This window comes from Phyllostomus discolor, chromosome 10 (assembly GCF_004126475.2).
Source record: "Phyllostomus discolor isolate MPI-MPIP mPhyDis1 chromosome 10, mPhyDis1.pri.v3, whole genome shotgun sequence".
Taxonomy (NCBI): domain Eukaryota; kingdom Metazoa; phylum Chordata; class Mammalia; order Chiroptera; family Phyllostomidae; genus Phyllostomus; species Phyllostomus discolor.
In genome coordinates this window covers 3,535,596-3,560,761 of record NC_040912.2, presented here as the reverse complement: position 1 = coordinate 3,560,761, position 25,166 = coordinate 3,535,596, and the positions used below count along the sequence as shown (strand labels likewise).

General features: G+C 56.5%; 1 protein-coding gene across 3 annotated transcripts in view; it reads right to left on the bottom strand.

Annotated features, from left to right (window-relative positions):
- The window catches only part of DOCK4 (dedicator of cytokinesis 4), a 278,124-nt gene that overhangs the window by 25,000 nt on the left and 227,958 nt on the right, over nucleotides 1-25,166 (bottom strand). For 2 of the 3 annotated variants that reach the window (XM_036010391.1, XM_036010392.1), the window contains exons 31-38: nucleotides 21,258-21,406; nucleotides 19,436-19,521; nucleotides 14,834-14,929; nucleotides 13,995-14,055; nucleotides 10,044-10,137; nucleotides 4,085-4,233; nucleotides 3,677-3,763; nucleotides 1,686-1,790 (exon numbers count right to left, since the gene is read on the bottom strand). In XM_036010391.1, the coding sequence (XP_035866284.1) occupies nucleotides 1,686-1,790; nucleotides 3,677-3,763; nucleotides 4,085-4,233; nucleotides 10,044-10,137; nucleotides 13,995-14,055; nucleotides 14,834-14,929; nucleotides 19,436-19,521; nucleotides 21,258-21,406 (827 nt within the window). Of the gene's footprint in view, nucleotides 1-1,685; nucleotides 1,791-3,676; nucleotides 3,764-4,084; nucleotides 4,234-10,043; nucleotides 10,138-13,994; nucleotides 14,056-14,833; nucleotides 14,930-15,075; nucleotides 15,103-19,435; nucleotides 19,522-21,257; nucleotides 21,407-25,166 lie in introns of all 3 variants that reach the window. The other variant, XM_028526081.2, reaches the window with a different exon arrangement.

Sequence of the window (25,166 nt, the reverse complement as noted above, 5' to 3'; positions counted from 1 at the left end):
TGTAAGACAGACATGCGTATAGCCACAGTAACTGATGTATAACACAGTAGAATATGTAACAACTTTTTAAACCTCAACGTTCACTTTTTTTCTTCTGATTCTTTAGAAGAAATTAAAAACAGATTTGTGGACCATCTAAAATTATCTTGTCTAACCACTGCCTACTGTGCGTAATGGACCAGCAAGCCCTGAGGCTAATATGGAAGGAAATGTAATCTCTTACTTTGCACGATCCTGAGCTAACAGGAAGTGGGTCTGCTGTAGCAGGGTCACCCGTGAACCCTCCTGGAGGTCACCCACGGGGCCTCGGGCCCCCGTGCTGCTCACGGCCCTAGCATGCCCCCCGGGTGTCTCAGAGCCTGGTCCTGACCAGGTGTGCCACGCAGGGGTGCCGGCCACAGCCAGGCCCGCAGCGGCTGGCTCCCAGGAATCAGCCTTGGCCATTGCTCCTGCTCCAGAAGGGAGCTTCCCCCCATCCTCGGGCCACCCGTCTTCAGGGTTAGCTTTGGGACCACCCCAACATCGCGTCTCAACCCAACAAGGGGATTCCACCTGTGTCCGTGTGGCACAGGTCAAACCCAAACACACGGTCACTGCAGCCGGTGAAAGGTGGGGCCAGCCTGTCGTCTGACGTCTGTTCCACGTGATGCTGGAGTGAGCCTGTGTCTGGTGTTTGGGTAGTTTAGAATATGATACTGTTCACTTGCCTGAGCCAGAAGGAAACCAGTTGGTTCAGGGACACAGAATCCTAAGCCCCGTGAGCTCCCGGGCACCAACACCTCCCACCTGAAAGGCTGGTGCCTGTTTTCTGAGTGACCATGAACTTCTGTCAGCATTGTCCTCCCCCTGGCCTCCCAGCACCCCCCACCTACATCCACTCCCATGTGCTGAGGGCAGAGCAGGGCTTGGGGGTGCACAAATACCACCTATGTACTGCACGTTGAGATTTAAAGTTCGTAATGAAGTCGCTCAACTTAAATAACTGTCCCAGGCTTCTCTCCCTGGTTGCTTGGGGAGGCGCGTCCCCTCTCCCGACCAAAGCTTCCACAAAAGTCAGACGCTGCCCATCGGCGCGTCCGGCAAGCACCGAGCACACAAGACACTACTCGGCACAACGTGGAGAACAGGACAGCGGAGCCGAGCACTTGACTGCCCAGCAGGGACCCTGGAGCACCTGGAAACTTCCCTTCTGCAGAGCGAGTTTATGCCAGAAATCTGCGGGCTCGCTTTGCTAGGCGACGCGTACCCTGCCACAAAGGCGTCACGCTGCCACACACCGCTCTTTGCCCGGACCTGCAGGCAGGCCTCCATGGGACATGGGATCGCCACGTGGTCCATGGTGCGGGACCCCCACCCCCCAGCCGGCCTGCCCTTTCCTCTGATGCTGACTCTGAGGAAGAGTGACCAGCAGTCACACCAGTGAAATGACTCTAGTGACCAAAGATTGCCCATCCATTCGGCAAACTTGGAGACTTGGGGAGGAAAATCAAAAGGTTGTTGGGTGTCTCGGGAAATTATTCAGAGTGAGGCCCTCCAAGCAAGTGTGGGGTCCGCAGGCTAAGACGGGAGGAGGGCGTCTCCTGCCGTTCTGGTGTCTGAGAGGGTAAATGCCACGAGCGTCTCCGCGGTCCAGACCGGGACACCCGCTGGGAGCGTGACGGCCGGTTACACAGCACGTTACTCACTCTTAAGAAAAACGGAAATTTCTTCCCATAAAATCCGACCCTGAAGAACTCTGGTTCGAGCCGCTGCTGGTCCATGATCTTGTCGTACAAAGAGGCCTCCATCATCTGCAAGGGGAGACACACCGCTGAGCCCTCGCACTCAGCCCCAAGGAGGACAGGGGAGGGCGTCTCGTCTCGGGAAAGGAGACCTCGTTCTGGTACTGAGGGGGCTCAGGGGCTCACGGGTCCCGGCTGGAAAGGGTCAAGTGCATTCTTCCGTGTTCTTGCCGGAGAACATGATTTCTGTGCACACCGTCTACGGGGGAAATGTTCTCCTCCCGACTAAACACCGTCGGCATGAAGTGTGGGAAGCAGCCCTTTCGGGAGAGGTCTCTGGCCAGGTGTGCACACCCCTGTGGGTCTGCCTGCCCTCGGGCCGGGCCACTCAGGGCAGGGGCAGTGCTCACTGGCTCGGGGTGGACGGGGAGAAACTGGGCAACCACCCAGGGGCGGCCCACGGCGCCGAGTGGAGTGCGGTCTGAGCTGGGCGCTCTGAATGAAGCGCGTCTCCGACGATGGGGGACTTGAAATCGCAGGACGCTTACTGCTCCCACTGCTGGTATTGCTGTCCCCAGGGTTCCAGAGAAGGACTCCTACTGCACCCGAACTCCGCCCCCGCCCCCACCCCCAGGCACAGCACCTGGAAGAGCAGGTGGCCCGAAGCTCGAAGCCCCAATTCTGTACAAATCTCAGGGACGGTGGCACCCACGGGCTCTCCCAGGAAACACTGCAGCCTCCCTCTCTCACGGGGCCTGGAGGCCAAGAGCAGCAAGAGACGGTTTCATGGGAAACCACAGGGCCTGCGGGAGCCAGCTTGAAGGACAGGGGCCTCAATGGGCGTGTCCTCACCGACGCCCCGCCCACGGGAAGTACTGCTGGTGACCTGGGCCGGCTCCAGCCCGCTCAATGAGTTACAGTGGGGGCAGGGGAGTGACCTGGGCCTTACAGGTTAGGGTAGCATCTCTCCAACGGCTACCGCGGAATCACAAGGCAACATCACTGCCGCTTTGCTTTACAGGTAAACGCTGGTGACCCTGTTTCGGAAACCTGGAGGAACTTAAGGACATGATGACCGATGTTCGCGACTCTAAGGAGCACCACTCGGAGAGCCCGCGGGACTGGGCTGGGCCTGCGAGAGGGGGAGGAGGGGACCCAGGCGTCGCCGACACCGGACTTGAAGCTGGAGCCCTCGGGCGGGCGCTGGTTCAGGCTGGGCCAACACAAAGACACTTCTGCAGCTGAAGGCAGCCGGCGCCTGCGGAACTGAGCCCCCAAACATTTAAAAACGGGTCTGCTAGCGTCTCTACTGTTCTGCTGCTCAGACCACGGCAGGAAGAGTAATATATCGTTACGCAGCTTTGTGTCCAAGGGGGAAGCTGTTCCAACAGTGGGGATTTTCCTCGATAAACTAGAAGTGTCGATCCTGGCTTCGACTGTGTATTTCTGATGGGGTGCTCAGCCTACACCCGCGATTTTTAACCGGGGGCCACAAGAACGTTTAAAACACGCAACACCTGGCCATTTCGTCTGAGGCACTGACCGCGTGTCCCTTAGACCTTCAATTAAAAAAGTGACAACGGCCGATATAACAACAATAGCCATCTGGTGTGAATGAATCAAAATCATACCTAATTTTTTTTGTCAGATAGGCAAAAAAATGTATTTTTGGTGAGCCGGGGAGTTTTAGCAATGAGTTCCCGTGTGCCTCGAGATGAAGAAGGTTGAAAACCACCAGCTGGGGCGGGGGCGCGGGGGCCAGCTCACTCTTCGCATCCCACGGAAAGCATCGCGCAGAGCCTTTTGTGGCTTCTTGGTCTGGCAGCCGAGTGGCCCCGAAGAGAGGCCCGTCTTCACGAAGCTTCCTCCCTGCCCTACGGGACCTGCCTGGGGGCGCCACCCCCCTCCCGCCCCCCCATGCCGCGCACGGAGCGCGCCCCCCGCAGGCGCCTCACCCGCATCCTGCTCAGGTTTCTGTAGTCGTAGAAGCTCTCGTACTGCTCCGCGATCTTCCGGCAGAGGATGATGCCGTTCTCCCAGCACTGCGGCCACGGGGACGGAGTTAGCGATCCATCCCCTCCCCCCCACGTTGCGCACCCCCGCCCCGAGGTCGGACGGGGCTGCAGTCCGGTCACGGGGCTCCTTCCTCACCCCCAAAACCTGCCTCCCCGAGGACCCCTGCCACGCCGAGCAGGAAGACAGCACGGAACCCACGTGGACACCAGGCGCCCCCTGCAGACCTGCTTGGTGGGAATGCCGAGGGCGGGCCCGGGGAATCTGCACTTTGACGGCCGCCTGGGTGTGTCTAAGGCACGTGGGCACCCGAAGGCCCCGGCGGGGGAGGTGCCGCGGCGGGCGCTCACCTTGCCCCGGTCGAAGTTCTGGATGATGGCCAGGTGCAGCTGCTCCTTGCGCTGCCACTCGGTCTGCATGGGGTAGCTGAGGAACTCGCGCAGCGGCCGGTCCGACCACTCCAGCAGCTCGTCGTACAGCAGCAGCGTGTAGGCGGCCTCTGCAGGGAAAGGGGGCCACGGTCCACAGGGGGCCCCGCCCCCGGCCGCCCCCGCAGCGCCTGCTGCCTGCTGCCTGCCAACTGGGAGGGGGCACGGTTTTCTGCGCTCTTGCTCCGTGAGACTGAGGAAGGATGCCGGGGCCACGGGCCACCGCGGCAGAGCGGATGGCGCCTTCCCGGGTAGAGGGGGCCCTCAGGGGTTTGCATCCAATCGTCTGGCCCCTTGCAGTCCCTTCATTCGCTCTCTCCCTCTCTCTCCTTCCGTTCTGCCTCCTTTCCACAAGGCCCGGACGCGAGTGTCATCACAAAAACGTCGAGAGACGTGTGTCTCAGGGACACGCGCCTCTGTGTGCTAGGGACGTTCCCGGTGAGTGCCTCCACGTGGGACTACGAGCCTGTTCCCAAGGGCCCATGTGGGAGAGCAAAGATGGTAGCTAAATGCTCCTGGGTGGTCCCAGGCTGCAAGATTGGGGGACGGTGTGGGGTTGGGGGGGAGTCCGGGCACAGGCAGGGTGCAGGAGGGGCGAAGAGGCTGGAGGGCAGCGGAGAGCACAGGAGAAACCCAGAAACTCCAGGGATAAACGTGGAGTTAGAAAGCACAGACGTGTTTGGTGGGGTGTGCGTGTGTGTGCACGCGCTCGTAAACAAACCGTGGTAAGTGTGGACACCAGGTAGCCCCGGCGGGCCACCAGAGCCAGCCGACCGATGACTGGCGGCAGCACGGGGAAGGTGCGAAGACAACTCACAGCTCTGTGAGGATTTCATTTGGCAAAATGATGATGGCTACCTGGGGCAAACAGTTTTTGTAAAAAAAAAATCATGCAATTTTTCATGAACTGAAACATATACATAGCTTTGAGGCACGGACACCAGAGCAGAAGACGGAGGAAGATTTTGAACTTACTAGCAAGTTGCAAGTGTTTTGTTGTGATGTGTTGTGTGTTTTTCTGTATCTTTAGTAGGTGATATTATGCATTAAGGATGGGAAAATGAATCGCATCCAGAATTTCCAGCAGATCCTCTTTTAAAAAGCGTTCCCAGTTTGAACACGAGGCATCACCGCACGTGGGAGCGTGGGCGCCTCACTCTGTCACAGGGAGAACCGTGCCGTGAGGCCGCCACTGGACAAGGGAAGCGATAACGCAGGGGGACTGAGGGGGACTGGGAGTGAAACTCCTGTTGTAAGCGGCTGCGGAGGGCCGTGCACTTCAACAGGACCCTCTGAAGACAGAAGAGTTTCCCCGTCAATCTCACTTCCTCCGGGGACACACAGGAATGAGAACAGAAGGAACAAGATGAATAAAACGTCCTGTGGGGAAAGGACTTATTTCTCGGGACTCTGGGAACATAAAAGCTGCAAATAAATGAAGAAGAAAGATTTCCCAAGTGCGAGGAGCTGGATTCGGACTGGGCTCGGGAGAACCGACACAGAACCGCTACATGTCTGGAAGAGCTTCTCTCATGTGTCCTCAGCTGCTTCTCTCATTTCTTCTTTTTCTTTCTTAATGAACTTTAAATAAAACAAGCCTGACAGGTTTTTTCCCCACAGATATAAAAGGTAGGTTTGGGGTCAAAGTTGGGGGGAGGGGGGATTGGAATAACTGTAATAACAAATGATAAAAAAATATTTTTAAGTTAAAAGCAATGCATTTATTTAAATCTCATCTTGCCAGGCCCTCCTCTAAGAGCTAACGAGACCAAAGAGAATACACTGTGTCTGTCCTCAGGGAATTCACCCTTGGACTGGAGATAAAGCCTTTTCCTACCTACCCACCTACCCACGCACGTGCACCTCTGGGCCTTACATAACTATCGACAAAAAGGGTCTGACACCTCCAGGCCTTACATAACTATTAATGAAAACGATATGAGGGTGCTGCGATCGAAACCTGGAAGACGGCCATAGGGAAAGCCTGGGAGACAGCCGCTCGGCGCAGGAGAACGGCGGCGGTGGGAGAGGGAAGGCGGAGTCCTGGGAGGGCGCAGGCTGCACGGACCACCACAGGGGCTGGCCCCGCAAAGGCGGAAAGGGAGGAGGGCCCTGCCAGTGGGCTGGTGAGGCTGGAGAGACGGGGGCTGGTTCCCTTAGGACCGGCCTTGAACAGAGAGCTGGGACTTTCTTTTGTCAGAAGACATACACTGGCCATGGAGTTGCCAGTTATAGCGAGAGACGAGGCTGGCAAAACTTTCTTGAAACCCAGATGGACAACAACACAGGCTTGCAGACCATATGGTGTCTGTTGTAACCACTCAGCTCTGCCGCGGTGGCACGAAAGCGGCCACAGACAATGTGACTCTAAGTGGGCCTGGCTGGCTTCTAGCGACACATTCTTTCCCAAATCAGGCGCCTGGTCCAGCTGGTGGAAGGTGGTTGGCATTGCTCTGGGGAGTAATTTTGGTGATCGCGAAAAAGCAGTCCAGCTGAGAGATGGGAAAGGCTCATTTAAGGAAAGAAGTAGGAACCATGGAAGGAAACTATTTTGAGAGATTTTTTAGGCCACCACCTCACGGGCGACGACGTGAGGGGCGTGAGGAACAGGAAGGGCCAAGGTGGGCTCAGGTCTCCCGACGCAGCAGGGACGGTGCTCTCGGTGGACGGGGGGACCGGCCACTGGAGGCGCCTGGAAATTCCGGGAGCACGGGCACCACTTCAGAAAGGACCCCCGTGCCCTCGGAAAGGTGAGGAGTGGCCACAAACTCAGGTGTCCCCCGGAAGGACAGTGTAACAAAAGATGGGGATAGGCCGTCCCCGGGCCCAGTGCCGGGGTTCCCGTAAGACACAGCACGCACACTCCACCCCGTTTCCCCGGCGACTGCCGTGGAAAAACCCTCCACGGAACACAGAGAGCAACCCCTGAAGGAGTCAGACATACCGGCTGGCCAAAAAGTTCATTTATTTTTTCCATACGATGGTTCTAGGAGTGCTCAGCTGTCTTTAACTTCATTTGAGACAATTTTATTAGACTGTGTTGTAACAGCTGTCATCCCAGTGTGGATTTTTAAAAAAGCTGACCGCAATGGGTCCATTTCTGCACAGCCATTTTCATACTGAAGATGGGAGAGGATATGTCACATGTGTGGCTTATCGTGCTTTCTTATTCCAGGAAAGGTGAAAACACACCTGAAACACAAAAGGGATCTGTGCAGTGTGTGGAGAAGGGGCTGTGACTGACTGAATGTGTCAAAAGTGGTTTGCAAAGTTTCCTGGTCCTGTTGACGTTTTGGCCAAGTAATCCTTTGCCGTGGGGCTGTCTGATGCACTGGAAGGTGTTTAGCAGCACCCCTGGCGTCTCCCCACGAGAAGCCAATAGTGGGAAATAGCTAAAATACTCAAAATGCCCAAATCAATAAAGTTATTGGTGAAATATGAAAAATGCGTCTTTTATTTTATGGAAAATAAAAACCACATGGACTTTTTGGCCGACCCGGTAAATCAGAGCAGGAAGATGGCTCTGATGGCCACAGAGCAGGAAGATCAGTCTCCGATGGCCACAGTGTGGACAGCGGCCTCGGTTTACTTGCTGCCTCTCGTCTCCCGGCGTGGCCTGCCCTACCCTCCAGGAACCACGCCGGGAGACAACAGGACGCCCTCCCAGGAGAGCCCCGCCAAGTGGAGGACAGCGACGAGGACCGTCTGTGGGTGGAGCACGTGGACTCCTCCAGGCCACTCTGTGTCCCGGGATCAACACCGCAGACAAGCAGTGGGGACAGTGGGGATGGTCATAAACAGGCTTCTGCAGGCTCCCCGGTGTCACAGCTTGGCCCCCAGGCAGACCCAGCACAGGGGGTGCCTCCCCGTGCGGAGAGCATCAAGCCTGGGCTCTGAGTGTCCTGGCTCTGACTGAGTCAGACAGGAGGCGAGGAGCCCCGTGAGGACTGGAGAGGGAGGGGGATGGCAGATGGAAGGGAGCTGGTGGGGGGGGGTCTTTAACTTCCCGTGGATGACGTCATGGGCTCGTCCCCCAGATGCACAAGGGCAGGCAAGACCAGACTCAATGGAAAATGGTTTTGAGAAATAACGGTGGGACAGGTGCCTGTCTAGGTCCCAGACCCCCTGGGCGACAACATCATGCCGGACAGACGAGAACAATGCTGCAAAGGCTTTGAAAACTAAACCAACTTTGGGTGGGGGGTCCCGATTTTCAGAAGATGGTTCAGGGAGGTTTGAAACAAACTGGACTGTTTGCTAAACTTAAAAAAAAAAAAAAAAGGTCAACATTCTCCAGAAGATTTTAATCAAAATCCAGAACCTCACAAGATAATATTAAAGAATGTTCAGGATACAATTCAAAATGATTTGATAGTCAAAGAAACAGGAAAAACAAACAAATCTCAAAGGGAAAAGGCAATTAACAGATGCTAACCACAAGATGACTCAGATGTTGCAACGACAGACAAATAATGTGAAGCAGCTATTATGACCACGTCCCATGGATTAAAAGTCAATGCTTTTTTTTTTCCCCCGCAAGGAAATGGAGGCCACGAGAGCCCGATGAAGAGTTTAGAGCCGAATAGCACGGTGGTAAACGGAGGTGGACATCTCTCTGGAAGGGCTCCCCGCTCACGGCACTGACCCAGGGGAGTCGGTGGCCTTGAAAATGGGTCAACAGGAATCATCCGATCTGAACGACGGAACACACAGAAATGGAAAAAAAAAAAAAATAATGAACAGCGTCCCAGGAAGTCACGGCACGGTACCAAAAGGCCTAACCGTCACTTCACCGGAGTCCCGGGAGGAGGGGAAAGACGGGTGCAGAAACGTATTCGAGCCAACAGTCCCCGAAAGCGTCCCGAAGTCGGGGAAGGAAGCTAGCTTCTCCATCCAAGGAGTTCCGTGCCCCCAAGAGGACAAACACGCAAAGGAAACCCTGCCCTGCAAGTCGTAATCCAACTGCTGAAAACCAAAGACAAGATCTTGGAAGTAACAGAGTACAGGTCACAGGCAGGGGGCCGATCTAACGACAGCGGATGTCACATCGGAAACCACGGTGGAGGCCAGCACAGCACCGGAGCGCCGACACGCCCCCGCGCGCTGAAGCGAAAGCACAGTCCACCCGGAGCGCCGTCTCCGGCAAGCGCGTCCCGCGGGGGTGGGGGGAAACACAGGCCCTCTCAGGCGAAGCCAACTAAGAGTTCCTCACCGCTGGGTCTATGTCAAAGACCTCTGGGTTGAACGAGTATGGTGACAGGGGACCTGGGAACTCCCTACATGAAGAAAGAGTGGTAGAAAATGGTGAACAATACCTAAGTAACTATGATTTTCTCTTGATATTTTTATCCTCCTCTAAAACAGGTACGACTGTTGAAAGCAAGAACTAGGACACTCTCCGGCGGGGACTGCGACGCCTGTAAACGCAACAACGCACACACGGCGGCCACCACACAGGGCAGGGAGGATGGAAGGGCCGGCCCCCACGGCCGCCGCCCCCACATTCCCCGCGAGGTGGTAAAACACGCACTCTCGGCAGACTGTGAGAAGTTAGCTGTGCGTCTTGTAACCCCCAAAGCAGCCTTTAAAAAACCATGCAAAAGGATATAGTAAAATATATATATATAATATATAAAAATTGAAGTACAAAATGATCCAATTAAAAATAAATTTCAATTTTTAAAAAATAGGTGGTTCCTCACCTGATACAGAGGTTGGAAACAGAGAACAAGAGACGGACGCATTACACAAGAAGCAAACTTCAGCTTAGAGGAGGCATGCTCGCGTCCCCGGCCCTGATGCCAGGGAGCGCAGGGTGTGTCCTGGCCAGCACCTGGGAGGCCAGCCCCACCCCCCACCCCGCGCCAGAAGACAAGGTTACCTGTGAAGTTCTGCGCTTTGAGGTGCAGGTCGTAGAGTTTGTGGATGTAGCGTATGTACATCTCTTCCTTGTTCAGCTCGGTCTTGTAGAAGTTCTGGAAAAAAGAAAGTACAACGTGGATAGTTCCTCCGCAGTCAGGCCTGCGTGTATCTTGCTGTTACTCCGAGGAAATCTCATCAAAGGGAAAGGATACTTCTTTTCGTACAAATGTCTCTAAAAGCATGAAGTCAGGAGGCCCGGGGACATGGTTCCGATTCAGCACGGCCTGAGTTCGCTCTGACCCAGCAGTCGCTGGGCGCGCCGGGAGCTTTCATGGGTGTTACCACTGCTAACATTTCTTTCGTGACTTTCTATTCTTTTTCATTAAACTGTCAATGGGCAATCAGCCTATGGGGAAATATGCAAAAGAGCACCCTGCTTCTTAAACTTAATTGGTGATTTCAAGGGAGTTTCTTTCAAGTTTCAAACACAGGTTTACACCGAGGAAAAATAAGACATAAAAGCAAGGATGAATAAAAAACAATGTAAACACACTTCTTCCCCCAAGAATCCTGTGAAAGAGGGGAAATGAAAAGCCCTTTGCTGACACGGTGTCATCTGGGGTTTTCCCCTTGCGCTGGAGTTTAAGTATTTCTGCTTTACGTACAAAGCATAAAGGGATTAATAACAACATGTTTTGTTTCCAATTATCATTAGAGAGGCAAGCTGATTGAAAATACTGTATTTATTCATAAAGAAAAGTATCTGGGTCTTACCAAACCTCACTAACGCATGGTAATGTCATCGAACTCAACTTGGACTTCACCTGGGCGTGTGACCTCGGCATTCAAAGGCACGTTAGCAGCCCCCGCCTCCAGCCCCTCACCACATTAGACACACTTCAGCCCTCCCGAACTGAGTCCACAGAGGAGCAAGCGGGCATGCAGCTGGGTTCCGGCAAGAGCATGGTGCCGTGCAGCTCCAGTGGGCACTTTCAGGGGTGGAGCACCAGGTGAGAAACCCCACGCACAGCCCGGGGGCTCCCGCCCTGCCCGCTGCGGTCACTCTGACTGGGGCCACTTGGTATGAAGGGGGAGGACCATGCGGGAGATCAATCTGAGGACCTGACCGAGTGACAGGCTTTTCCAAGGGGGAAAGGCCATGAATCCTGCAAGTTTTTGAAGCCGATTAGTTAGCGAGGGCTTTGGGGATGGACTAAATTAGCCAATGCGGCTCCTTAAATTGTACTTGATCTTGAAGCCTGAGCACTCTGCAAACTGGTGCTCTGAGCATGTCCGTCAAGGTCCTTTCTGGACACCGCCTCCTAGGAGTCCACTCCTCAGTATGAGGATGCTTCCAACCTTGAGACCCTGACGTGCAGTTGAATGTAAAAATGATTTTTTCCAACTTACACTCTTCCCCCTCCCCCTTTTCCTCTCGTGTTCTATAGATCTGGGCGTTCTTTAAACAGCTCAGTAACAAATGCTCTGCACAGCTCTCATTATAACCCAGATCATTTTAATTAGCAAGAACCGCTGTACCGTAAACACAAATCTAACAACCCACGGCAGGTTTCTGCGTTATTAAAGGATGGTGTGCTCTGATAGCTTCCTGGGAAGGCACAGCCCTCTTTGAAAACAAAATAAGGGATCCCTTTGTAAGTGAGCAATTCTGAGAGAGAGAGAGTGAGAGTGAGAGTGAGAGAGAGAGAGAGAGAGAGAGGAAGAACTCTCATCACACGTGGGAATATTTCACGTAGTCTGGGAAAACTTGTGACACAGAACAACGACATTCCTTGCATGAACCACGCCCAAAATCATGCGCGTTTGCGTTTACCGATTTGACACTGCAGTTGAACTCTGAGGGTGCACAGAAAGCCAGGGCCCCCGCCCCGAAGTCCAGCGGGAGCTGACCCCCCAACAGTGCGGAGGAGGACCCCTGGGAGGAAGCGAGCGGTTGCAGAGGAGAACCGAACTGCTGTGAGAGGACACCAAGAGGCCGCCAGATGGGGCGGAAGCGGGAGAGATCGGCTTCCGTGTTACGTATTTGCCTCTTGAATCAGCCGTGTTCGTGTGCGTGTGCTGGTGGAAATGAGAACGGCTTTCCAAATGGTAACATTTTCTAGAAGGACTATTCTCGGTCGCTGCAAGCTAACTGGATAGATTCTTTGCAGCCACTGGTTTCATTAAGCATTTGTTCCTTCCTTCGGGGAGATGAGAACAAACACATTTGGGGCGGAGTATTAATTCCTTCGTCTGAGGAAGCGGTCCTTGTGCTATTCCGCTTGAGGCAATGAACTTGGGGAAATGGACCTGTACCTGTTTCCCTCCAGGCAGCAGGCACTGCGAAAGGAGGTGGAGGCAACAGGGAAAAACTCTTTTGGAAAACGGTGCAGCTTCCCTGTGACGTTATTCATGAGCCTTTGCCTGGCGCTGGGGCAGAGCCAGGAGTCAGGAGACAGACCGAGAAGAACCTTAAAGCTGGGCCTTCCTCCCCACACACGCAAGCAGGGAGCTGGGGCTCAGGATACGGACTGGGGTGAAAGCTGGGGGGGGGGGGGAACCCCGGGGAAACCCAGACAGGAGGTTTACAAGTGGGAACAAACTTAGTCAAGTCCCAGGTTAGAGATGCACGCGAAGAGGGGAGGGACGCGGGCTGACCCACGAGCCTGGCCCGACGACCCGAGGTTGCCGCCGAGACCGCTGACAGGTTATGGGAGACCGTGCGTGGCGAGGTGCGGCCCGCGGGAGGGTGCGCGGGCCTCACTATTCTTAGAGGCTGGTGTCGGAGGTGGAGGTGTAACAATTAACTCTGAAGGGAGGAGGAGGAGGCAGCGGTGGGTGTGGGGAAGAACAGGGCAAGAGCTCAGAGATGAAGGCAGTGCGGTGAGAATAGGGCAGGGAAACAGAGATGGCCAGGGGTAAGGAAGGGAGCACTGAGAGCCGTGAAGAGGGGCCGTGTGTGTGTGTGGGGGGGGGATACACAGAACCTGGCGCACCCCCGCACGACTGACCGAAGCCGGTGAGGGAGGCCAGGCAGCATCGGTGCGGGGGCGGAACGGGCTGAGCCCGGGCGGACACCGGACGGTCCGTGCGGGAAAATCAAGTACTGAGACGCGACAGCGAGGTCCCATTTCCTCTGCGACACGAGCCCCCCGGGAAAGCGCGGTGCTCACAGGTTTGGAAGCAGAAGCAGCCACAGGGTCCTGCCTTTCAGATCTGATTACGGGAAGTCACCACGGCACCAACTCACGGGTGTGAGCACTGAAAAGGGGTGTGCGAGTGTGCGGCCATCGCTGTGCCCCACGGCGAGCGCCTCACCCAGTTTAACCCCTGGTTGTGAGACATGTAAACAAGGATGCAGCTTTCCCGGGCGGGTCTGGGGGAGCCTGCTAGCCTCACATAGTATTTCCTTTGACCCTCAAAAATACCTCCTTTGGGTCGTAAAATATATAGGATCGTCCTACGTCTAGTCCAAACCTTAACTAGTAGTGATCTAGCAGGGTTAAGGTACAAGGAAGCTGGAGACTAAAAATCAGTGCGTTTACCAGAAAGTTGCCACTTAGTCCCGAAAGAAGAGATCACTGACATGTACTAAAGAAGGATGCAAAGAAAAGCACAGCATTCTCCCTGGGGGTGCTGTGCTCCTTGCCAGAGAGCGGCAGAGGCTACGGAGTGCAGGGCCCGGCCACAGGAGCATGAGGGCACCGGGGGTCCGTGGGGGCTGCTGGGACCCTGGGGGATTCGGCAGTGCGCGGGGCAGATCACTTTCTGGGATTTAATTCAACCTGAAGCTTGCTGGGCTTCTTCTAGGCGTACTTGTAAACTCGTCTAAGAAACGACCAGGTGAAAACTCACTGTGCACAGAAACCACACAAAATGCACTATTTCTGTAAAAAAACAAAACAAACAAACAAAAAACCACAAACAGCGTTAGGCTACGGACGGGAGGGGCGGGCAGTGGGGTACTAACCAGAAGGCTAACTGTGCAGCCAATCTTCTTGCCGTCCACCTCCCCCATTTTCATGCAGTCCCTGGAAACAGAGAGCAACAGTCAGAACTCGGAACTCCCCGCCTAGGGCCGAGCACGGAGGGTGCTTTTAGGGAAATGCGAGGCAGGTGGCCGCTCGGATGAAGGCTGAGCAGCTGGGGGAACTTCCCAGGGCTGCAGGATCTCAGGTGGGGCGGGGGCTGACCCCCGAGCACCCACCGCTGCACAGTCGTTCCCCTCCAGGGGGAGGTGCCCCCTCCTCCAGGCCGGGGCTCCGGGGGGAGAAGTGAAGGGGTGTAGTCACACAGTGCACCTCCCGTGTGGGCGAGAAGGGGCGGGTAAGCCGGGCTATCAACGATGGGGACGGGGGCCTCGTTCTCAGAGTGAGACAAAAACACCGCACATCGAAGTGGGCCAAACTGCCTGAACAGTTTAGGTCATTTAAACATCTAAGACATGATGGCTATAAAAAGCAGCACGGTGGTGCAATTCTCCGTTCCACTGTCTTCACCCTAAAACCGATGGATCTACTTACTGGCTCGCACGGGTGAGTCCAGACAAAAAACAAAAATCCCTTTGATAATGGGACCTGAGAACCCCCTCCACTCGCCGAGACTTTGAAAGAACTGCTGACCCACACGAGACAGAAAGAAAGGGGGAACCCCACGCAAACACTGCGCCGGCGAGTTCCAAGCCCATGATCTCCGTGCACCCGGCCCCCTGGCCCCCGTGGGCAGAGACGCACGTGTGGGTGAGGGCCACCACGCCCGGGCTGCCTCCCCAGGGCGCAGCACACCCGGAACCCGCGGCACGTGGCTCACCTGTAATCCAGCAACCTCTCCATCAGCCGGGTCACGGTGGCGATTAACGAAACCCCACTTTCCCGCCATGTTTCCCGCTCGATTTTCTTCAGCAGGCTGGGGGAGAGAGAGAACCCGGGGCATTTTTAACGTTTATTTTTATCAGTCGCCATGACAACCATTTTACTTTCCTCAGCACCTTACATGTCTTAGCAACCACCGCCACGTCGTACAAGGAGCACAATTTGCAAACGGCATCTTACCTAGGGTAGGGACCAAAGAGTGGAATTCTAATCCGGGAAGCATTGACAAAGCAAACGGATTTTCAGATTATCCAAGTCATCAAGTACGAGCACATGCACACAAGCACATTTTCAAAAACAGACGAGCACACCGCACAGCCCACAGACCCCTCTCTCCTGGCTCCTCTGCGGCGGGAGCAGCTCGCGCCTCACCCCATCGGGGAGCCTCTCGCCAGCCCAGCGAGCCCGGCGGCACCTGTGAGTTTGCTCCTGCGCACGGCCCGGCCGGGCTCAGGGAGAATGTCCTCCTACCTCTCGGTGGAATGCATCCTCATCCGAGCAACCCCACCGCACGGCACGGCAGCGCCACAGCAAGGTCCCGGTGCAGGCGGCGTGACGCCTGGCGTCTCCTGGCTCACTGAGCAGTTGCCCACTCGCTACAGAGTGTACTCTCCGCGCGCTCGCTCCCCAGCTCCATTCACTGCGTCACCAGCCACGGAGGCTTTCTGTGCGGCGCTCCCCGCGGGCTGCTGCCCGGCCCCCAGCCACACCCACGCCCCCACGTGCCTCCTGCCTTCCCCCTGACCTCAGGCACCTGGGCACGGAGGCGCTCTGTGAACACAAAGTAACTCCAGTCGCAAGAACAACTAGCGTCTGCTCCCCTCTCCTCCCTGCTTCTCGGCAAGCTAACCGTACGGTGGGCAGAGCCTGAGAGCCCCATGTGCCCCGTGTGCCCCGGGGAGTGGGGCCAGAACGCCGGCACGGCCCTGCGAAGACAGTCCCCCGTCCCTCTGAACCGAAGGCTCGTGCTTCTGCCCACATGTTTCTTGCGTCTCCTTCATCCTGGGCGCAGAAGTCGCCGGGAAAACGGTTCTCACACAGAGCGCAGCCCCAGCCTGCTGCTCCACGCTGTGCTCAACGGGAAGAGAGGGCGTGCAGGGGAAAAGCTACGTCGTCTCTCTGGTTTGTTCTGCGCCGGGTCCTAGATGGCGGTGGGGAGGGGGCGGGGTGGGTAGCACGTGAAAGGACGCAGCTTTCCCTGACGGATCCGCCCAGGGGAAGGCCCCCTCATTCGACTTAAATGTGTTTTCGTTAAAAACAAACATACAAACAAACCCCCCCCCCCCAGAACAGCATCTATTTCGAGCTTAAATGCCAACGTGGCGCCGAACCAAGAGCTGAAACGCAACCGTGCCTGCCAAAGCAGCGCGGGGTGCCACGGAAACGGCCCCAAGTGGCAGCCCACACCTCCTGTGCTTCAGACGCTGAAAAACAAAGAACCCGAGTTAAGTGATCGCTCTAAAAATACCCGGAGGCTTTGCATGGGTGTGAGCGGGGCTCCTGTGCACCGCCTCCCGAGGCAGGAAGGAGCCGGAGCATCTCGCAAGGAGAGGCAGAGCTCTGCACGGCCTGCTCCCCCGACGGGCCCAGTGCCCACAGGTGGGGCCCAGCGCGAGGGCTTCCGCAGCCAGCTGGATCTTCGTGTCGAAGCTCGCCCTCCAGTCGCACCTGATACAAACCCCAGGCTACCAGCGGGGGAGGGAGGGCTCTCTAGCTAACCTGGGGGAGGCGGGGTATTTTCATCGGGCCCATAACCCAGCCCACGTGCCCCGGCGAGTGCACAGGGGACTCGTCCAACGACAGCGCGAGGCGCTAGCTTCTTCACGCGAATACACCGTCAGCGGGCACGCACGGCGCCGGGCTGCAGAGTGACGCAGCACCCAGCAGGTTTCACTCCAGGAAGGAAGCTTGGGGGGGGGGGGGCGTGGATGTGACCCTCAGGCTACCTGTGTCTGTGTGTCAAGCTGGATTGTGCTGGGACTGTCACGCGTGCATAAAGCACCTGTGTCTGCACACTGTCTCAGTCCCCACAAAAGCGTCAGGTGCCTGGAGGACAGATCACGGAGCGAATCCTCTGTCTCCAACTATACCCTGCTGTGATGGCCGAGTAACTCTCTCAAGGGATCTGGAGTCTTACTGGATTGCTCGGAGCAGCACAGCGGGGAAATCCGAGGTGGGGGTTACCTCTCCTGGAAGCTCCCCCAGGAACCCCAAGGCTGGGGGTCCCCCGCCACGTGCTCCCCCAGCCCAGTCCCGCCTGCGTCCCCAGCCTGAGGACCGTCCTGGCACGGGCCGGGGCTCAGTCAAGCCCAGGGAGCGCATCAGGACCGCCAGGGGGAGCCCGGTCCACGTCTGACCCTCTGTTCTGAGCGCTCACACTGGCGTCTGCGATCCGCAACATCCGCGTTATGGAGAGTGGTAAACCCCGACCCTTGCTTCAGAAGTACGCGGTGTGGGTAGATCCCGACGATGTCAGGGTTGGAGCAAGACGCTCGAGTGGCTGGGAAGGCGCCGTCGGAATGGAAGGGCTCGCTCTAGGGCAGCTGCTACGTTTCAGAAGCAGGGACCTGCTTTCGGCTCCTGAACGAACTTCCAGGAATCCCAGGCACGCGCTCCGGAGAGCCCACGGGGCTCTGTCCTGTGACCGTGTAGCGGTGGGTCGCTGTGACGGTGCCACTTCACCCCGATTCCCACGGCCAAACAGCGTGTTCCCGTCACCCGAAATTCACGTGGGTTTTCACTTGCTTTTCTGGGCCCAGGTAGCAATGAGGATGTAATGATCACCTCGGGTTTCATGTATCCCCACTGCGCTGATCGTCCGAGCAGGAAAGAAAAGTATCTATTGTAAGACATTTCTAGTATCATGCCAAAAGAAAAAAAAAGCGCAACACAAGAATAAAAATCCCCATTGAATAAACCAGGCCCTTTAAATAGTCCTAATTATAGATGCTTAATATGTTAAACGTTGCTTTGATTCCAATGCCGAGGCCTCGCTGCTGTTTGAAAGTCCTGTTTGCACACCGGCGGTCCAAGCTGCTCACTCTCAGGCCGCTACTGAAGCAGCTACGAGGCGCCACAGAAGCGTGCGAGGGGTTCTTAATCTTGCGCATTTATTACCAAAATTAATCCCGAATCTCAAGAGACTCATTTCACTTGAGTGCCTTCTCATTTAGTGCTTTGTTCGAACAAAGGCCTCGTAGCTGGCACGAGGGCTGCTTTCAAGAGCAATTTATTACAGCCGATGGGGTTTTAATCAGTGTCCTCGCTCCACGCCAGCTGCTGTGAGGGGCTCCCGCTTCGCCCACAGGAACGAAGGCGGGCTTGCCGGACACTGACCCCGGCTCCAGGGCAGTGCAGCGCCAGGAGACACGGCGCTGTTTGAGGTTCCATGCGCAGAGTGAGTGCATTTTCGCCACCCCTCCCCGCCCCCACCGCCCCAGGAAATCTGCACACCCGTCCTTGGCTTGTCTTTTCCACAGAATCTTCCTAAAAGCTGCAGGAACGATCCTGAATCAGCAAGTGGAAGTCTCCCAGTCGCTAGCAATACATTTCCGACCGAGGTGTGTTCTTCCACCCAGGGCTCTGAGCTGTGAGCGTGAAGTCAGCGCTCGCATGTGCCTGTCAGCGCTCCAGCGCTCCTGCTCACTGTCGGGTGCGCCCGGGCGCAGGGAGCACTGGGTAAGTGTGCAGGCTCCAAAGCGACGAAGGTGCACAGAACGCTGGAGAGAAAGCAAGTGCTGGCCTGAGAATCCTGAACACGCTTCCGTGTCCACACGGCCACATCCCACGGCAGACACTCTTCTGTGTCCCCGAGGCCATGTCCCACAGCAGACACTCTTCCGTGTCCCCACTGCCACGTTCCACGGCAGACACACTTCCGTGTCCACGCGGCCACGTCCCACGGCAGACAGACACCTGGAGCAGCAGCCCCTCCCGGGACAGGCCCCTCTCTGCTGATGAGGACAGTCTCGGCCCCCTGTCCCGTCCCTGTCCCCCCTTCACTCTCCACACCCGTCCCCAACGCAGAATTTACTAAGAATGACTTGCTCCTCTGAGTCTCTAACGGGACACTCTCAGGGAGCCACGGACGCCGCCCGGGCCAGCGGCGCAGCAGGACGACAGCAAGCGCTGGAGGGTGGATGGGGGCTGGAGACTGGGGGCTGGGGTCAGGTGGCCAGGCCACTGGGCCTTGCAGGCACCGCGCACCAACACAACAATCACGTGCTTTGGGTCTCCTCCCACTGTCAGCCCACCTGGAAGTCATTCTCCTCCCGCCCCTGTTCGCAAGTTCCTGGGCAGGAGGAGGGCGAGGGCTGCCCTGGGCCACAGGACCGGTCCCGTCGGAGACGAACATGAGACGAGTGTAACCATCAGTACAAGCCAACCCGAGTGCTGGAGTCAGGCCAGCCCCCTGGACCTCCCCCTCGGCAAAGTCAAAGTGCACCCGTGAGCCCCAGCTGCCGCCGCGGCACCCAGCTGTGCAACGCCAATGCCAACCCCAACCCCCGGCTGGACCCCGAGGCGGGGAAACGCTACTCACATACTGTTGAAGAGCTCACGGTAGGTTTCGTCACCTTTGCCTTCGGACATCAGGCTGTCCAGTTTGTCGATGAGCCTGGTCTCCACCTGAAACACACCCGAGTATGACTCCCCGCCCCCTCCACGGGCGGCACGTCCCGGCAGATGGAGACAGAGAGACCTCGGCAGGAGGACACGCCACGCATGGCCGCGTGTGGGAGTGACACGAGCCACTGTGGTTAACGGCGGTCTCCCCACCCCGCCCCGCCCCACCCTGGGCCTCGGCACCCCCAGGGGCGAGCTCAGATGGAGCAGCCTGACTTCCGGCAGCTCCCCACAGGGTGGCTCCAGCGGCGGCCAAAGCACCTACTGGTCGCATGCAACCCAAACGCTTGAACCCTTTTAGCAGCTATGAAAACTGGCAAGTTAAACCCTGTTTCTTTTCTTAAAAATCACTATGCATACACATACACATGAACACCCGTCAGCTAACAGATCCTTGAACGTTAACTTAAATCTTTGACCTGTTTTCTGGGGTTTTTTTTTTTTTTTTTTTTGCTCAAACAGGTCGAGGCTGCACAGAGCCCGACCAGCAGGTGGGAGGCGCCCGTCCACGCGCAGGCGGGCCCTGAGACGCTCCGCATCAGCAGTGAGCAGGGGGAGGGAGGGGGGGACATGGCTCCCGAGCACCGTGGGCAAGGTGGCCCTGCCTCCCAGAAGGGCAGTCCTCCGGGCTTGATGGCACCCGAGCCAGCGGGAGAGACAGAAAAGGACAGACCTCTCCAGCCAGACACCTGGACAAGCGGGGCCTGCGGAAGGGCCTGACTTTGTCCCAGAACTCGGCCCACTGGCTCCTTGGAATCACATGTCAGTGAGGGGGTGGAGACCAAAGGGAGTCGGAGTGGGCCCCCCACCCCCCAGTATAGTAATTCAGTGGCCTCTCAGTCAGCTACTCGCTTTCTCGGAAGCAAAGGTAGACACAGACACGGGGGAAACGCCAGGCTTTCAGCCACAGGACGGTTCTGTGCAGGCCATCAGCTTGCGGGTCAAGTGGGTGGTGGGTGGGTTTTCTAAGATGCGAGCAAGGTGTCTTCACTGGGAGGAGACGAAGCATGCAGGCGAGTGCAATGCAGGTGAATGCAGTGCAGGTGAGTGCATGCAGGTGAGTGCAATAGGAGGCGTTGGTGCAGTTCAGGTGAGTGCAGTTCAGGTGAATGCAGTGCAGGTGAGAGCAGTATGAGTTGGTGCAGTTCAGGTGAATGTAGTTCAGGTGATTACAGTGCAGGTGAATGCAGTGCAGGTTGAGTGCATGTGGTGAGAGCACGCGGATAGATGCACTTCAGGTGAGCGCACGCAGGTGAGCGCAGTGCCTGGGAGCACAGAAAGGGGTCCTCGTGTCTGCAGCCTGAGCGACGCGGCAGGGCGGAAGCGGCTGACTTCTGACACAGTCTGGCTTTGGAAGGGCAATATGCATCTTTTCCAAAACCGGACCAGAACTATGAGAACCTACACCGACAGAAAATGATAGGTTCCTCTGCTTGGGATCGCCTTTGCAAGGATTTCCACCGCTTTCCCCTTTAAATTAATCCTCAACGCTTGGAGCGCAGAGGCATCACAGGTGCCGCGCGTCAAAGGCTCATCAGAGCCGCCCGAGCACAACGTGCAGACCGCTGTGAGCCGGATGGTTTTAAGGCTCGTTAACCTTCTGACCCCCCGTGTCGTGTCCGACGGGGAGCAAAGGAAGTCTCTGCCCGTCCTTAAACACAGACATGGGAAATCACACCACTTTTTAGCTGAAACGGAGGGAAATGGCTTTTCAGGGCTTCCCGAGGGGCGGCCCCCACCTGCTTGAAGTTGCCGCTGCGCCTCTGCTCCCAGTCCATCATGTCGTGGAAGATGGGGATCACGACGTTGCGCAGGTCGGGCTGCGGGATCAGGGTCACCTCCAGGAAGGGGCCAATCAGGGCGGGGATGAAGTGCAGCTTGTGTTCTCCTGAATTGAATAAAAAGGTTGGGTTTCAGGCTCGTGCATCTTAGTAGGACTTCAGAAAATTAACACTACAAAACTTGTTTAAAACTACTTTAAGTACCGTTGTCTCCATTACAACCGTCTCCTCAAGTGAGGACACATCTCCCGAAGCAGAGATGTAAGCAGTAAGTTTCAATGTGCTGGTTAGTATTTCTCCATTTTCATTAAAACTAGAGAATTCGTTTTTTCATAGTTATAAAAAAGCCCTAAGATACAATTAAAAATTATATAAATCACCAGGGGTCGGTTGTGTATTTGCCCAAACACTCACCCACTGGAATTTTTATGCTGCCAGTTTATAATTGAGGCTGAAGGGCAAGCAGGTAAAGGTCTTCAGTGTCATGAACTGGAGAGGTAAGGCGCACCTTCCACACAGGGGTGTCACACCCATCTTCCCCGGGGGCCACGTCAGCCTCGAGGTTGCCTTCGAAGGGCCGAGTGTAACTTCAGGACTGTATGAATGTAACTACCCCTTAACAGTTCAGTGAGAGCGGGCCGGATACAACAAGGAGGAGGCGGGATTCGGCCCGAGGGCCTTGTGTTTGCCGCCTGTGGTTTAGAACAATGTGCGACAGCCCAGATGACATTCCCGGGGCGCGGCCCCGGTCATTGCCTCCCGGTGGGGGGACTGCAGGGGACTTTTATGTACAAAAAAGGCGGTTGCAACCTGTATATATATTTTTTACATCACAAACACAGCCCAAATAAAAATCTACATGGTGGTCCCAAAGAAAAGAATGTATTGTAACACATTTCTGAAAAGGCTGCACTGTAACAATAGCGAATCCAAAATGGTGTGTTAGCAAGCCTCAGATTATGGAACTGGTAAGGGGGAGGAAGGGGCGTGGAGGGCGGGGTGGACACGGACAGTGCCATCTGGCAGATGAGTCAAGTTGAGTTCGGTCCGTCACCCTAATCACCTGTGTAATGTCTCACGGTTTCTATTTTTATCAGGAGACATCTGTGTGCTGTGGAAAACGCACCGTTTCTCAAGAGCAAACCCTCAGCCTCCACTTACAGCCGCCCAGGACGGGGCGGGGAGTGGGCTGAAGTCACCCCGCTCCCGGGAGAGGACCATCTGCCCTTCTGTCTGCTTCCCGCCTTCAAGCTCTGGTATTTGACCTCAAGGTCAGATACACACAAAAACCACACTGTCCGGAGTTACTGCCCACTTTGGAACTCCATGCCTTCTCATTGATTTGTTTTGTTTGAACTAGAAGGCATCCGGGCGGCCACGGAGCTCGGACATAGATATAAACCCAGGAGCGAACAGTGTAATTTCCCACGGACGTGGGGGTGTGTCAGAGGAAAGGGAACGTGAAGGGAAGGGCGTGAAAGGAGGGAGAAGTGCCGGAGGCGAGTGGAGGTGGGCAGGCCCGCGTGGGTGTCGGGGAAGCCACTGCTTTGGTGACCGTGGTGCCGCACGGTGGCCCTACCGTCTCCAGAAGGGGGTTCCACCCTGGACCCCAACGCCATGAGCACTCAGCAGGACACCGCCGGCAGCCCTGCCCGTCCGGAAGCCCCTGGACCATGGTCGCCGAGGTCACGCAGTCCCTTCCCCTCCCCCGGAGGCTTCGTCAAAGGCAACTTCACCGTCTCTCCCCATCTGTGAGGGGTGCACCCCCCTCTGTCCGTGGTGGAGGCAGGACACTGGCTGGTGACTCCTCCTGCTTCCCACCCTGACCTTTGACCGAGGACAGCTTAGCTGGCCTCACCACCAGAACCCTTTCCTACTCGTCGAACGAAGTGTCCTTAGCAACAGGACCCGCTTTTATTTTCCTCCAAACCAGCAGCACTTGCAAGACAGACAAAGACACTGCGGCAGAATCTACACCCGCGCACGTCCCTCTGCCCCCACCCATCACTCCCCCCCCACCCCATGCACATTCTGAGCAGGCGGCTAGCACCTGTATTTGCCGTTCTTTCCCTTGGCTATTTTTTTCGGGGCGGAGAGCAGAGAACCTGAGCTCAGGGACTCACTGTCAGCAGCGGTAAAAGCCAGACGTGCTCAGGGGCTGTCCAAGGTGTCCTGGAGGGCAAGTGGAGGGAAGGGAAAGGGGAGCGGGGGCGTGGATCCTATACAGACAGGAGCCGGCAGGTCCTGCAACGGGCCAGCCTGACTCCTGCTCCCTGGCCCAGCCCCAGGAGACGGCTGCAGGGGTTCAAGGTCTCCCACCAGTGCTCCGGCACTGCCACCACTGCCAAGGGCAGAACCAGGAATGGAGGACAGAGGCCACCTCGTCATGGACTAATAACCAGGAGGGCCTCCCAGGACACTGGGGGGAGGGGGGGCAATGGGAGAGGCAAAGAATTCAGACTAACGTGGGACTCCTGCCAGCGGGCGGTCCCACCAAACCTGCATGGGTGGGATGAGACTTAGGGCCACCACTGTGACCTCTGCTTGCGACCTTTCCGGAGCCTGGCAGCCTCCGGCCTCTCTAGCGAACGTCATCACCACAGCCTTCCTTTAGCCCCCAGCAGTCTCTTAGGAGCACTTTCGAATCTCTTTTTAAAAAATCTCTTCCATCATCTCTAGACAGTTCATGGCCTGCTTTTCTTTTCAGAACTTTTTTTACTATGCACAATCTCCATGCATACAAAATTGCCAAGAACAATACAACAAATCCTCACCTACCCACTATCTAGCTTTGATAGTTATCAGTGTTTTCGGCCAATCCTGCTCACCTACCGCCGCACCTCCTTCCCCCCCCCAGGGCATCTGAGGCCGAGTCAGCCATCCCAGCTTTTACTTGTACACACGTCGGTAAGCATCCCAACAGGCGGGGTGTTTTAGAACTATGGAATCACAATGCCTTTCTCTCTCTTAACAAAGGCCAATGGTCGTTTCTTAAATCCATCTAAAAACATGGCATTTACAGTTGGTTTCTTCCAGTTGCAACTCCAAGTCCTCGGGCTGCATCTTGCAGCCGCCTTCTCCCCGGGCGGGCAGGAGGGCGGCCCTGCCTACCTGTGAGTCGCTGCGCAGGACGCCTCACCTCCGGGCCTGCCGAGAACACGCAGGGGGACGCGGCACCCGCGCCAGCCCGTCCCAGCCCCTCCCAGCCCCAGAAACCCAGGTCCCGACCCCGTCAGCAAAGCGAAACCTTGAGCAAAGCGTGCGTGGCGGGAGCAAAGGCGAGGTCACCGAAGAAACCACAGGCTCCTCCGAGACCACAGGCTGAGGACGCCCCCTGTCTCTCACCGCCCACCACGTGGTCCCGTTTGGAAGAATTTAGGGCGCCCGCGACTGGGGCGGCTGGGGGTCTACACGTGTGCACACGGAGGAGCAGGCGCCGGGGAAAGTACTGATTCTTCCACGGCAGCTACAAGATGCCATGGTTGCCAATGTGGAAGAAGGAGCCCGTTTATATTTAGTGAGAACGTTAGTTCAACCAAAAATAGGGAGGAAAAAGCGGAACCTTGCGGAGCGCTGGAAGCCGAATGCGGGGCAGGGCGGGGAGGACGCACCCGTCTCCCTGCCGACGACCCCTGCGAGCGTCTGTAAGACACGTGACATTTGGGGCGGCAAACGCGCACCGGCTCCCTTCCCCTGGCAGAGCGCTCCCAGTCCTTGGACTTAGAGAACGAAGAGACCGAGGAGGGGCACTGAGGCAAAGGCGCTCCCCTGTCTCTACTGGGTCTTCCCTCTTGAAAACTGAAGCATTTGATCAAAGCCACCAGGACACGCCACCTCCCGCCCAGGAGAGCGGCTGCCGTAACGACA